The sequence below is a fragment of the Diadema antillarum genome, unplaced genomic scaffold (genome assembly GCF_040938485.1).
Source record: "Diadema antillarum isolate AM-2024a unplaced genomic scaffold, OU_Dant_1.0 seq00000717_RagTag, whole genome shotgun sequence".
Taxonomy (NCBI): domain Eukaryota; kingdom Metazoa; phylum Echinodermata; class Echinoidea; order Diadematoida; family Diadematidae; genus Diadema; species Diadema antillarum.
This window is the reverse complement of record NW_027271621.1, coordinates 540,036-555,432: the sequence shown is the minus strand read 5'-3', so window position 1 is coordinate 555,432 and position 15,397 is coordinate 540,036. Positions and strand designations below refer to the sequence as shown.

The following is a 15,397-nucleotide window of genomic DNA, read 5'->3' as shown; positions in this document are numbered from 1 at the left end:
TTCTTCCAGCCCTGTGCTCTTTTAAATAAGTTTATGTTATGGTATTTGGTAAATATTTCAGACCTACTAGATCATAGTATATCAGTATATTTCAAAATTGATGAGAAACGACTTTGCTTGCATTTTGCAAGTTTGGTTTCACACGCCGTGATATTTCAAGCTTACAGTTACTGGCACCCTACAACTTTGATATTTTTGTGTGCTTATTGTGCAGCTGTAATATGTGTTGTATTTTATGAAGTATTTTTGTCGTCACTCACAAACTGCGATATAGGGTACGCTATGTGTGTAAATGAATTCAAATTCAAGCTTGGAGTAAATTGCATTTCAATAGTGAGAACTAAATTGGAGCATAACCCATTACATTTTCAGTCCAGGAGGGGATTTTAACTCTATTCAAGGCATTTTGGAAAAAAAAAGGTCATGTAACGTGAAATATAGGGAAAGCAATCTAAGCACAAATACCTTCATCACAAAATAGTGCAGTAAACGGTATACACCAAGTATTTTTGAGAATCAGAACATGCAAGGCAATGTTTACAAGTAGTCAAATATGTAATGAAGAATGGTATTAACCGAATGAGAAATATCCCATTGCAAGTTAGTGACTTCCCTCCTTGGAGGTGACATGTATTGCATACAGGGTGCAATATTTCGTTGATGCCATTTGGTGCCATGTTGTGAATTCCATTCATTTCAGTCAGTTCGTGGAGATGAGATGACTGCTTAAGATATGGCATATATACTTCAGTTGAGATAACTACAAAGTATGTTGTCTTCTTCTTTTTAGATGAGGGCACACCAGCCCATTCAGCCTCCCCTTGATGCAGTCCTGCCACTGGTGGCGGGCTTCGTGCGCAACATCACCAATATGTACGACCTGGATGCCATAGGACAGGAGGTGTTCAGGACGTCCAAGGGGCGTTTGGAGGAGAAGATCCAGCGCTTCAAGGCCAGTGTGGAGTTCTACTGGAGAGGGACCAAAGATGCCTGGACCAGGCACAGAGGCAAAGGTAGGCCAAGGCCTAGGTCCAAGTCCCAGACTCAAAGCTAGTGCAGTTGTGACTTTATGCAATTTAAAAAAAAAAAAAAAAGCTTGGCAGCTTCATTACCCCAAAGGTAGGCCAAGGCCTAGGTCCAAGTCCTAGACACAGAGCTAGTGCAGTTGTGACTTCATGCAATTTAAAACAAACAAACAAACAAACAAACAAGCTAGGCAGCTTCATTACCCCAAGGAGTACATTCCCAGGACAACACAATAATAATTAAAAAAAAAAACCAAAAAAATGTCCTTTTCCCTTTCTATTTTTTGTTTTCATTGGTGTTTTTATTATCAGTGAATATATGTTTGTGGCCAGGGGTGAGATGAGTGATACTTTGTGCAGTTTAGATCATTCTCAACAACTTGATACTACCCTTCCAAGCTAAGAATGAACTCTTCGGTAACTGATGGTGTTTGTGTGATGAAAGGAGCATCTGCTCACTGTGCAAAGGCATAGTTATGCATGTTTCCGAGATGGAAATATCGCACAGACTTGTGATGCAGATGTGTAGGGTGGGGTGGGGGTTCCTAAGAACTTTGATAGTAAAAGATTAAATATTTCCCAATTTCAACACATACAAATACAGCAGCTTATCTAGTTACTAGTACTTGCTCACATCTCTCTGAACACATTACTTCAATTCTTCATTGTTTGCACTTGCTACCAACTGTCCTTTTCATCTTCTTTTTTTAAAGGTCCCCGGTTCAACTTCCGTTCCTCAAAGTCAAATACAGACAAGGTGAGAATTGGATAAATGCTTCTAAAGGTGGTAGTCAAATAATGTCTGATTTTGTAGCATCATTTAAAACATATTACTGAAATTAAGATTATCCTTGTACATTTTGAAATGAATTAACTGCCCAAGAATAGCACAAGACACCAATCAACAAAAGTTACTGTATTTTGCTTCCTCTTATTAGAGGCAAGTCTTCTAATAAACGCAATCAAATAACAGATGGCGGCACAGAAATTGTCAGTTAGAGATATTAAGATCATGGTAGTTGCATAATGTAAAGTATCGATGTAAAGTAAAGATGTGCATCTTTTAAAGTGACCATTTCTCTCTTGCTCAAATACTCGTTACGAGAATCATATGTCATGGAAAATAACATTCTTTAATTGGAGTGTAAGGTTCAAACAAATTGTGATAGAGAAATATGAGCAGTGTAGTTTCCTTACATTCAAATTTGATTTCTAATGCTCATTGACAGTAGTCAAACTATGTCTTGTTTAGATATGACCTTCCAGATTATTTTGATTTTAATGCGACTGTCCAGATCATTGTAACAATATTTCTTTTTTTGTGTGTGTGTGTGACTACAACTTAACGCATTGTACAGACTAATGTGAGTTTTTTTTGTTGACTCTGTTTGTTTCTCTTACAGAGCGACATGCAGAGAATTGAGAACGCCTTGAGCAAAATGTCCTGTGACGATAACGAACAAGGGTAGGAATGCCTGACGATTGTCAAGTACTACTTCTAATGTCAGCCCTGATTATAAGTGGATTGATTCAATTATACATGCATGCATGTTGTGATGGTACATTTAGCTAGAGAAGCTGGGTCATATGTTTGTATTGCAAGGATGCCAGTGTGAAATGTTTCTGAGTTGAATTTAGGATTTTTCTTATAGTACCCTTACTCTGTCTCCCTGTGGGCTATGTTCAAACAATGGAAAATTTCAATGCATTGGGTGTGTATAGAGTATATTTATATTTATCATACATCATTAATTAGCAACCCAAGGATCTATGAGATTTTTTCTTTTAATTTTAAGTGCATATACTATCTCTTGAAATTGAATACCGCATTTCAGTTATCCCATGTTCCTCAAGCATCTTAGATGGGTCAGCTTTTGTGACATACCAGAAATCAAAATCCAGGCCTCATTAAAACCAAGCAAATATCTGCCAGTAATGACTGCAGAAAGAAAATGGTATCCCGCCAAGTTTTACTGCTCAGGCATCATGGGAATTGCCATTTCAGACCAGAGAATTTATTGGCAATGTTATGTGAATGTGATATCCGTGTAAGGGAGGAAAGAAAATTAATTTGAGGAGCAGCAAATCTGTGATTAAATATGCATCACTATAGCAGGGGGCAAAGTTTATATTGACGCAGCAAAACTTAACCACATTTGAAATGATCTTCATTGTGAAATGAAAAAGTTAATACCTCTCTTACACGGACATCATGCAGTTTGTCGACCCAACCCAATGGATTTACCCAGATGTCAGACACTCAACTTTGCCACTTTGCATATGGTCATGACAAATAGGTTGTGTGACCATTCTCAGGCAATCAGCAACACAAACAATGAGGAAGTTGTTGTACTTTGATTTACTTGTACCAGTGCAATTTGTGTAGAGGTCTGTTAAAATACTAACATGCATGGGATGTGTAAGTTTGTGTGCTGCGTGAAAGGTTACATTGTAATTACTTCATGCATTATTTCAACTTTTTTGTTTCCACCTCTACTTGTATCTATAGACCTTAATGTGACAAAGATACGTCTGACTTACAATGTATTGACATGTCCAAGTGGTTGAGGCTAGCTGCTGTCATTTCCAGTCCATTTTCACAGAATTCATACTCTATATTCTTTGAATGATTGAGCAGATAGGCACCTAGCAAAAGGAAAGATTTTGGAATGCTTGTACCTTTGAATGAGCCAATCTTTGCCAAGATGTGAGATACAAATGTAGATGTACATTTTGGGATTTTGTAGATGAATTTGTGACTTTCAATATGAGGTGTTGTCGTTTTTCACTGTAAATTTTGCTCACCATGTTTCTTTCTTCTTGAATTACAGACCAAAGTCTGATGAGCAGCATGAGGTAAGTAGGTCCATTCACTCTGTTATCAGTGTGTTAGATTGTTTCTGGACATGATCATAAGTGATATCATTCTATTAGTCAGTATTCTAAACTGTACTTTGTCGAGAACTTGCCTGATTGGGCACCTGAATAAAGTTGACAGAATGTGCTAGTGTAATCATTCAAAGTATTATGATGGTATGAAAATTGTGTGTGTGTGTGTGTGTGTGTGTGTGTGTGTGTAAAATTACTATTACATATTACTTTGCCATCACACCATGTTGCAGTGCTCTAAGCACTCGAATAACATGTTACTGTTTCTGTGGATATTGCATGTGCGATGATGCATTACATAATACACTATGTACTTTCTGTTGTTACAATTTACCATTTGCAGATGAGACAAAAACCCAGCATTAGTGGTTTGAAATAGTTCTAAAATGTGAGTTAGGGATAGAAACGGCCACTGTAAAAATTTGAATCCGTATAATCGATGTTAAGTATAGGTAAATACACAAAATGTGACCAATAGTTACAATAAAAATGTTTCCAGACTAAACCGTCTACAGGTATGGTTTATTGAGAAAAATACTGATATCTCCTTATATTTTAGGCTTTATTGTGAAAATTGTGTATGGTAGGATGTTTTGTGATGCAACAGACCGACACATATGCATCAAATGTGATATCTTGGACGTTTTTTAAATCACATGCTCCCAAAGATAAACAGGACCTTTAAGTGTAAGTTTTCATGAAATCACATACATGGATGTCAATCCTGAAATCAACTTACAGCTATTTCTCTCTCTCATACTTTTCCCCCGTGCAGAGCTCTGGCAATGGGCCTTCTACCCAGTCTCACCAAGATATCCCGTCCCTGATGGAGCAGCCCGCCCCACCCTACTTGCCAGTGTCGGGACCGCCCCTCCCCATGGTACCCCGAGAGCTGGTCCGCATCGCTAAGCACCGGCATGACCAGGGGCTCATGGCTCCTCAGGTTCTGCAGGTCTTGACATCAGTAAGTCCAGTCTCGTACGCTCTCCCACACCTTAGTTTTGAATATTTTTCCTCTTTCTCGGACAGATAGAGCAAATATCATCCCAATACACATATGTGACAAACCTCATTCACCTATCCATTAGAATAGACAATAAAACCTTTCTCTCTGAGGAACATTTTCGAGTGTTTATTGTGTGGAAATATTACAGCAAAGTCACTTTTGATGCGTAATTCACCACAAGGTATATCTCCATGGTACCTCTACAACTAGTATTACTACTACTTCAACTACTTTGTTAACATTACCATAATTTTTTTTTTTTTATTCCATCTTCCAATCTCCTCATGTTTAATGCTGTTTCAGATTAATTGTGCCCAACACTCCCCCCCCCCCCCCCAAAAAAAAAAAAAAAATTGTGCAAGCATAGGGTATACATGTAGTGGTGAATTGTGCAAACATTTTTCATAAGTGTGCTCCCCCCTTACCCCTACCCCACCCATTTTTCACACTTGAGGAACTTAAAACTTAAAAAACTTAAAAGCATTAGTCTGCTTTGTTCAGATGACAATTGCTAGAGTGCTATGTCTCAGATAGGCCATGGTGAACTGAGATTGGCGACAAGGATGTTATTGCTGATCTGTGCGAGTAAGAGGAGCAAACAGGACATCACACAAAATGCACATTTCCTGCTTTTGTTTCAGGTTACGCCCACAAATCTTCCCTCTCTTCAATTTCTCTCCTTGATGTCACCTAGCTTGGCCCACTTGGAAATCTTGAATATGAATACTCCTGTGTGGAAATAAACTTTGCTGAGAACAATTTAAGCATGTCTAGAAAATGGCAACATGTTTGCCTTGGTTAGATTTGATTTTTTATTTTTCCTCATGTACATATTTGAAATATCACATTATTCTTCCGGTCATGGAAAGAAGACAGTTTGGATTAAAGTGTCTCCTGCCTTCTCCTTCTCCTCCCCCCAGGGAGAAATCAAGCTTGGTGTTATACTAGAGGATGAGCTGAGCGGGGAATTCCCCCCATCTGTTCGCCTGTTTCGTCCAATCAGGCAAAAGATTTACGGCATTCTCTACAGCTTCTTCCCGGCCAAAGATAAGCTCATGAAGAAAGATGGTTCAGGAGAGTCCCAGGAAGGTGGGTTCTTGTTTCTCTCTCTCTCTATTCTGTCCAGTGTCTGAATCAAGACTAGTATGGGGGCTTTCAGACTAAAAAAAAAAAAAAAATGAAACATCCTTGTATGTAGTCATGTCTTCGAAATACATTTCCCTAATCATTTTCAAGCACTTCAGACAATGAATTTAGTCTCCTTTGTAGACCTCTAACAACAGATAACATACAATTCCCACACAACAGCCTTGTCAAAAAGCCCATGGCATGGCAATCCCAAGCACAAATTTTGATGTGCTTACGTTAAAAAGAGTCATTACACGTATGTACTTGCTATGGTGAAGGGATAAATGATAGAATAATTAGAACGTCATGAATGAGATTGCTGCATAGTAATGGCAGTGGTGATAATCACCTTGTGATAATGTCAGTTTATGAACAAAGGGATGACAGTGGTAGTAATGATATGTGTAAGACAATCATTGGGAGTTAGAAGATAAAGGCGTCGATGATGATGACAGTGGTGATGATTATGATGATGATGGATGATGATGGATGATGATAATGATGATGATGATGATGATGATGATGATGATGATGATGATGATGAGGATGATGATGATGATGATGATGGTGATTATGATGAAAGCTATATAGATTGCAGAGTGACAATGCGGTAGTGCCTAGTGATTGGTTGTGATATGTGTTTCTTCTCTTTTTTCCCCCCAGAGGTTAGGATAGCGATTCATAACTAGGCTACTGCACACAAAATCCAAGAATTTTTGTAGATGCTTTGAAATGATTTGGCCATTAACTCTTTTACCATCCCTCCCCATGACAGACCGATCCTCCCCGCCCATTGTTATCCGGGAGTGGTATTCCCGCCGTGACCTACCCATCCAGAAGGCCGACTTGGTGGAGGCGCTCCCCCTGGACTTGATGGTGCCTCCTCTCACAAAGCTGTGGCTGGGCCGCGAGCCGGAAGACAAGAACTTCCGCCTCCGGGCTTTCCTCTCCTGCCTCAACAGTGATCTGCCCTCCATGCACAAGACGGCCTGTGTGCCGAAGCACGCCCTCATACTTTGCTGTGTGGTCAGGTTAGTGTGACGAGCTACCGTGTCTCGAAAGGCTAGTACGTGGGCTGACTGTGTTTACGTGTGCCTACAGCTTAAGGAGCAGTATGCTGGTGGTGCAGTTTGTTGACTCCAATGAGTTTTAAACAACAGGTGCTGGTGGGGAGTTTGAGCAGAAACAGTCTTTCCTTATTAGCATGCTGCTGTCCTTTAGATTATTCACAGTATTTGTAATATCATGAATAGGACCGATTTATTTGTGAAGAAGAATTCAAAGATGTTTATGATTGGTCAGTAGGCAGAAATTGGCTTCTCTGGTAAAAAACAAACATTGCCTTTAGCTATTTAATATGCAATAATTCACTTCTCGTGCAAAACAGTGTAATGTCACTCTTTTCAAGCCTGACAGATTTTGTATGTCCAAGAGTTGATATTTTCTGTTGTTGTTGCCTTTGCGATATTTTCACTCTTGTGATACTGTTCAATTGAAGGATGCCTTTTCCTTATCGTAGAGTATACTTCATGTTGCCTTTCTCTTGAGCTAGAATTATATCATAATCTTCTCTATTTTCATTGGTAGATACCTCCTGCACTCCAGCCCTCCGTTGCTCCGCAAACACGAGCTGGATGCCATTCTTGCCCAGAGTGTGTCACCCATCCTCAACAATCCTACGGCTTTGCAAGAGCTCAAGGTAATTGTGTGTGTGTGTGTGTCACCGACCTCACACCCCTGTGAGACAGGTCGACTTGTGCTGGCTGCAAATCCAGGTCCTGTGTGGCTTGTCTCCTGAGATAGGCCTCAACACTGGTTAGGATCCCAAAAAGCAATTCTGTAGAGAATGAGGAAAATGCTAAAAGTATAATAAAAATGTGCAGTCAAAATGAAGTTCTTGCTTTTCCGCCCTGTGACAGTGGGCACAGTGTCCAGTAATTCACCATGAACTGTTGTGATTTTGCAGGCTGATTGGATAATCGCATCTTTAAACTGTTATCAGGTTCACAGATGAAACGAGATGGCAAAGTCATGTCAGTAGAGATTGAACTTCAGTAATCTTTCATACAGAGTTGATAAAAACATAAGTCTAAGAGCTAAGATTTCTGCTGAGATTGACTGTGAAGTTTGTGTGTGTGTGCACATATGTTTGCATGTGAGTGGGGTGTGGGGGAGTGAAATTTCCGTAAATAGGGCTAGTGGTAATGATGTTGATATATACCAAACAGCTTACAGCCAGATGACTTAGTAAGAAAAAGGAATGCATTTTAATTTTTGTTGTTGTTTTAGATAAAAAAAGAGAAGAAAAAAAATTGGACCCTATTCAAAAATAATTTGCCCCAGACAATGCTGACATAGAATCATACCATGATAAATCTTCAACAAATCAAACATTATTATTAGATATACAATAAATAATGTCTTCACGAGGGAGCTCATAATGAATGTCTCCACAAGGGAGCTCATAATAAAAGTCTCCACAAGGGAGCTCATAATAAATGTCTCCACGAGGGAACCCATATTGGATGTCTTCACAAGGGAGTTCATAATAATTTAAATTTTACAACCAGTGGTAAAGCTCTTGTCCGTGTCTGCTCTTGTAGATTCCTAACATCACGGCCAGAGGTGTGCAGCTTTCTGCCCTCTTCATGCGTGGTGTGGAGATGGCCATTTTCGCCAACGATGCGTGCGGCGCCCCCATTCCGTGGGATCTGTGCTGCCCCTGGCTTTACTTCGATGGCAAGCTGTTCCAGTACAAACTGCACAAGGCTATGACATGCAGTAGCCTCAAGGAGCTGTGTGATGGAAAGGTATGGCTCGCTGGCTGGATGTCTGTCTGTCTGTTTCTTTTTTAGTTTTACTTCTGTCTGTCTGTCTATCCAGCTATACATCTACCCGTTCATCTATATCCATATGTCTACTTGTGTATCAATCTAGATATCTACCTACCTATCTAGCTATCCTGTTTACCTCTCAATACATCGATCTCTATCCATCTATGTGTGTATCTGTCTATGTACCCATCCATATATCTATTTATCTATTATCTATCTACCTCATTTTATCTGTCTCTCTCCATGTATATCTATTTAGCTTTATCTTTGTATCTCACTTACTCTGTTCCTTCATCAGAATGTGTAGATTTATTCTGCAAGAATTGCACGAATTATCCATCAATTGAATATTGCATTCAGATGAAATTTGCAAACAGTATTGGTGTTTGCCAGTTTCATCTGACGTTGAATGAGTATTACCTTCTTATTAGTGTGTTCTTGATGAGGACTTGCTTAAAAAAGTCTGTTATAATGATTTGTCAGTGTCAGAAAGCTGATCAGCTGTTTCCTGTTTGATTCTCATCATCCACTTTGGCCTTGCTTCAGATGGACCAAGTGGGGAAAGTGGAACGCATGAAGCAGTGCATCCTGGAAGGTGTGATGCTCAACTTCCGACATCCAATGATCCCCCAGATGGGGCCCCCAGCCGGGCCCCCATTCCCGGGCCACGAGTACTACTACAACTTCAGGCAAGGAGGGGGCCCTATGCCACCAATGCCCATGGGACCAATGGGAAGAGGTGAGTAGAAGCCACACCGTGAATCCTGCAATGCCACAAGAGCCCAGGGATTGTATTAGCTGTAATGGTATAGAAACTGCACCCTGAATTTTAACCTGTTCCAGAGGGGAGAAAAGTGTTGTTAATACACTGTTACTTACGGTAAATTCTGTAGAGCGGTTAACTTGTCTTTTTGACTCAACTTTGTTGTCCCCGCCGAACGTGTTCGAGCAGGGGACTATGAAACGGGCTCCGTACGTGTGTGTGTCCGTCCGTCCGTGTGTCCGTCCGTCCGTGTGTCCGTCCGTGTGTCCGTGTGTGCGTCCGTGTGTGATCAAAATCTTCAATTTGCTACTTCTCTGTCATTTATGAGCCAATTTTGATTCTGTTTGCTTTATATGATAGCACTACATGGGAGCTTTGAAACTTCTACACAGAATTTCAGTTGTGACCTTTGACCTTGACCTTTGACCTATATTGTACATTTTGCTACAAAATGCTACTCCTTCGCCATTTCTAACCCGATTTAGATTCTGTTTGCTTTATATGATGGCACTAGGTGAGGGCTTCAAAACTTGTACACAGAATTTTGACCTTTGACTTCTTTGACCTTTGACCTTGATTTTTGACCTGTATTGTACATTTTGCTACAAAATGCTACTCCTTCGCCATTTCTAACCCGATTTCGATTCCGTTTGCTTTATGTGATGGCACTAGGTGAGGGCTTCAAAACTCCTACACAGAATTTTGACCTTTGACTTCTTTGACCTTTGACCTTGATTTTTGACCTATATTGTACATTTTGCTACAAAATGCTACTCCTTCGCCATTTCTAACCCGATTTCGATTCCGTTTGCTTTATGTGATGGCACTAGGTGAGGGCTTCAAAACTTCTACACAGAATTTTGACCTTTGCCTTCTTTGACCTTTGACCTTGATTTTTGACCTATATTGTGCATTTTGCTACAAAATGCTACTCCTTCGCCATTTCTAACCCGATTTCGATTCCGTTTGCTTTATGTGATGGCACTAGGTGAGGGCTTCAAAACTTTTACACAGAATTTTGACCTTTGCCTTCTTTGACCTTTGACCTTGATTTTTTACCTGTATTGTACATTGGCTACAAAATGCTACTCCTTCGCCATTTCTAACCCGATTTCGATTCCGTTTGCTTTATGTGATGGCACTAGGTGAGGGCTTCAAAACTTTTACACAGAATTTTGACCTTTGACTTCTTTGACCTTTGACCTTGATTTTTTACCTATATTGCACATTTTGCTACAAAATGCTACTTCCGGCGGGGACATATATTACGCACCGCGTAATTTCTACTTTTCCTTGTTTTACTTTTGTCAATTTATTAAAGGAACAGTGTGTGCAAGTTTAAGGCCTTCAAAGTTTTGTAGCCCCTTTTCTAATGTTTTATGAATTTTTTTTTCTTTTGTCTTGAACCTGGTTGTGAAATGTTGTAGGGCAGATTTCTGTACATTTTGTATTGTGCTGTTTTGCTGGTAACTAGACAGTAACATAAGTTTGCGAATACCCTATGTGCTACAGACTATTTACAAGAATAGGTATATATGAGAGGAGATACTGCCATTTTTGAAACCAAAATGTCCATTGTCAGATTTGTGTGTCACAGTCATCAAGCAATTTCTATTAAATACCTTGCTCTCGCCTGAGTATGTGATGTCTGTGATATGAGCTGTTAGAAGTAAAATTTTCAGAGATTTTCCATCGATGGTTTCTAAACCACACACTGGCTTTGAAGACATAAGATGACTTGAGTTTGGTTGTCACGTCAACACTGTGATCAAGCTCCACCCCTGTTTTTTTTTTGTGTCCCGATGCAGGTAAGAGGCAGATGAACACACGTGGAGGGCAGCTGGAAGTGGCTGGGATGGTGACTGGCCAGTGGGCGGGTACAGACGGCTCAAGACCCAGGGGGTGAGTACCACAAGGACAAGGTGAAACAGGGCAGGATCGGGAAAGACAACAGAATACCGTTAGCTCTAAGCTTCTCAAGTGATGTATTTTGTTTAAGATCAATGTGCCTCTTCGTCAAAATTCTGAAGGGATGGAAATGTCTGTTGAAGTACAGTGTACCCTACTCCCATGACTCGTGATACATTCACAACTTATATGTTTTTTTATGTTCAATCCACAAAGTGCCATTGGGGGTATTGTAGTGATGGAAGCAGGTGCTCAGAGTTATCAGTGTAGATCTGCTTATGGTGATAATAGAGGGGTGCTTTCAGATGCATCTGAGAAAAGTCCTCCTGCTTACAAGTGGTCTATCTGTCATCCTGTTTATTTCAGGGGACTCTTCATCCCTGGAAACATGCCCCATGCTCGAGGACCAAGACCAAACCAGCGGATGGGCTATGGCAACGGCATGGGACCAGGACCTGGCATGCCCTTTGGTCATTACCAGGGACAGGGCGCACGGATGTGGGGCTACCAGCAGGTAGGTTGCCATGGTTACAAGGGAGGGCCTCTTGGTGTGAGCAGTAGGGAGTAGATATGAGGATGATATGGTGAGACTTTTATTACCTCACTCTGCTATTAAGAGACGGTCATTCAGACTGTAAGGTGAGAAATTAAGCTATTGGGTTGTTTTTTTTTTCCATAGAGGGAAGGTTTGTCTTTGGATATGTTTTCTCTACACCAAGCTAGGGTGAAAAATAATGGGAGCATTTCAGGTGGACTTCCTTGAAATCATGTTTACATTGTTCATATTTTGCTGTCCTCTCACTTTTAGATCTTATGTCTGTTCTATGTGTTTCCCTCAAACCTTTTAATAACTGGTGTATTGTCATATGTTAGGAATGGCTGAACATCAGCTCAGGTACACATTTATTAAAATCATGGTTGTGACATCTTGCAGCAGGTGGGCATGGAACAAAGACGAAACAAGAAGACCAAGAGGAAAGAGAAGGGAGGCAAGGACCGCTCCGGCCAGTCGGGATCAGGGCGTGGCCGTGGGGTCACTCTGGAGCACGACGAGCCGGCCACCGTAGGGAAGGCAACGGAGGACGAGACGAGCAAGACGGAGGACCCCGTCACAGCCAACTCGGACTCGACATCAACCTCCCCCTCCAGCTCCGACGAGGAGGGTGTGGCCTACCCCGGAGAACAGGACGTCAGCGTGTCCCCCGGCAAGCAGCCGGACTTCGGAACGGAGTTCCACATCGAGGATCCCGACCTTCCAGCCCTGAGCGATCCCGTCTCGAGCTACCATGAGGGTGGCTATGAACTGCCTGGTGTGAAGCAAGGCCCATACAATGGGGACAGTGTGGGGTTTGAAGACCCCTACAGCGATACCAAGGAATCCGGGCAAACTGACTAAATGTCAAACCCAAGTATTAATACCTACCTTTTTTGTAGACATGTGAAACCTGTGGAGACAAAAACAAAAAAAGTTAGAAAAAAAAAGAAGAAAAGTGATGTTGTACTAACCACGTAAAAATAAATTGGGCTCAAAGCCATGTATAGAGGTTTATAATGAAGACAAGTTTTGGACAGTATTGTACAGTATTGTAGAAGGACATTGAATGAGAATCAGACACGAGGCAGCTTGGTCATACTCTGAAGTGGTTCAAACAAAACTGGAAGACTTGCTTTTCCAACTTTGTTCATAATTTGTTCTCTTTGTATTGTTATTGGCTGATGACTTTCTTGTGTTTTTTTTTCTTTTTATTTCATTTTTGAAGAGCATGTTTTGCACAAATGACCATGAAAAAAAGAAGTTCTAAAAACATGTAGGAGGATATAAATGCATTGGACAAAATACATTTTTGCAACTAGTAGATTCTATTCTGATCTACTTCTCCAGTCATAAGAATTCTCCGCATAATGTCTATAAAGTTTCAGAGCTCAAATGTAAGAAGTGGGTTATCTGCCTACTTCAGTGACCGTGCGTCATACTTCTTTGACCGTTAGTTATGTGGTATTAAGCCTGAAGTCAGTTTGTCGTACAGAGCTAGAATCAGATCAGTTTTCCGTCAGTCTGTCTTCACAAATTAGATTCTTGTGTGTTCTTGATTTGCAAACTGTGTAAGATGCATGATTTATCCCAACAATTAAGTACATTACATTTCTTATCACTGTCAGACTCATATAAGATATGATTTGATCCTCACATTGAAACTATGAATGTCTAGACTTGTGTGAATGCACAGCTTGTAGTTAACTTGGTAAAGAGCAAATTTAAGGGATTCTTTGTGTTTATCAATGAATAGGATTCAATCTAGGCCAAGGTAAATATGTTATTTGCTGGAAGTTGACCATTTCTCTCTCATGTAGGAACTCTGATTAGAAATAAATTTTGATGTCATAGTGAAACCTGCATGCTAAAGATGAATCCCACTCCTGGCAAGGGAAAAGAATATCTCTTTTTATCCCTGACTGTGTTAACAATAGAATTGTATTGAGGTAATTCAACGCAGCTCCTTCTTTTGCCATGTTTCTTGGAACAAAGATAAGAGTTGTTTAATGATTGTAATGTAGCTCATGTCATTTGCATTGTTTATGGTGTCACTTTTTTCTTTCTTTTTATTTTTGTTTTTGCAGCATGTACAAAATGACATTTCAGTAAATTGATACCAGGACATTCTTATGTTGTACAGACTTGAAGTTTCATTGTATATGTGACTGCATATACATATCAGTCCTGCTTTTTCTTTCCATGTATGAATGATAAATATGTGAGTCTTGCAAATAATTTGTAACAGTTGAAATTATGAAACGATTAAACAACATTACTGTGATTATGTTGAGCATCGGTTTGGGAACAATGCACTTGCAAACACTATCTGTGATGTCGTGTCTCCCCTTTTAGCAACAGCATTTAATACCGAGACCCCTTTGTTTCCGGATTGATTTTGAGTGCTCGTAATCTTGAAGCCAAATCTGGTGAGACAATATAGCTGACTCCACACATTGATACGCTGATAGCAACATTATTCACAGTTTGTAATCATACTACAAGGTTAATGCTGCCTTGTTCAGTAGATGTTCACAGGTACGCAGTAGATTAGATGAACAAGTATGATTCATGTTTGAATAGATTTGTATCATAGACCATAGGGGGAAAAATGGAATTAAACAGTGTAAGAGTTGTTGCTAAATAAAGAATATGCATGGTTGTCCTTTCAGTACATTAAAAAAAATAATGGGAGCTTATAATTGCTGTATACTACTCATTGTAAAATTTTTTTTTTTCTGTATACTGAGTAGTCTTTATGACATTAATACAAATCTTATTTAAAACAGAAAATTGGTAAATGTCAGTCAGTAAAATTTGTGTGGTGGAGTAATGACTCCTTACGCCATTACTATCTATAATGTGCTGTTTGAATTAACCTGAATGATGGCATTTGATAATTGTTTAATTCTCTTCAGCAAGCAAAATGCAGGAGTATTTTGCTAGTCTCTACTAGCTAGTCATATTTGTAAAAGTTTTGATGTACCTAAAAGTAATGAAGCCACAAACTCTTTGTGTGTTTTTAAAGAAGAGATATCCAGTTTCGAGCCATGGCGCAGATATTCTTGATGCGTCATGCTCGTAACTGTTATGTAATGATGACGATAAACAGACATAAATGAGTGGCTGATGTATGAAGCATTCATGAGCTGTGTAATGTATACAATGTGACACACACATAACCCACGGCTGGAGTTTAGTGCCCCTTGACACCTCGGCCGAAATCACTCTCCCACCCTGCACACAGTGGATACAACAGGGAGGTGTGCAGCCTACTGGGCAAACAGGATAGAAGCAGCATTCTGAGCAATG

General features: G+C 40.1%; 1 protein-coding gene across 2 annotated transcripts in view; it reads left to right on the top strand.

Moving 5' to 3' along the window:
• The window catches only part of LOC139737960 (constitutive coactivator of PPAR-gamma-like protein 1 homolog), a 48,263-nt gene extending 33,489 nt beyond the window's left edge, over positions 1-14,774 (top strand). Inside the window, exons 4-16 of one of the 2 annotated variants that reach the window (XM_071648630.1) lie at positions 791-1,013; positions 1,739-1,782; positions 2,429-2,490; positions 3,857-3,881; positions 4,690-4,878; positions 5,841-6,009; positions 6,824-7,079; positions 7,636-7,747; positions 8,652-8,858; positions 9,429-9,621; positions 11,454-11,547; positions 11,920-12,067; positions 12,491-14,774. In XM_071648630.1, coding sequence (XP_071504731.1) covers positions 791-1,013; positions 1,739-1,782; positions 2,429-2,490; positions 3,857-3,881; positions 4,690-4,878; positions 5,841-6,009; positions 6,824-7,079; positions 7,636-7,747; positions 8,652-8,858; positions 9,429-9,621; positions 11,454-11,547; positions 11,920-12,067; positions 12,491-12,949 — 2,181 coding nt within the window. In that variant the 3' untranslated portion in view covers positions 12,950-14,774. Of the gene's footprint in view, positions 1-790; positions 1,014-1,738; positions 1,783-2,428; positions 2,491-3,856; positions 3,882-4,689; positions 4,879-5,840; positions 6,010-6,823; positions 7,080-7,635; positions 7,748-8,651; positions 8,859-9,428; positions 9,622-11,453; positions 11,548-11,919; positions 12,068-12,487 lie in introns of both variants that reach the window. The other variant, XM_071648629.1, reaches the window with a different exon arrangement.
• Positions 14,775-15,397: the final 623 nt, after the last annotated feature.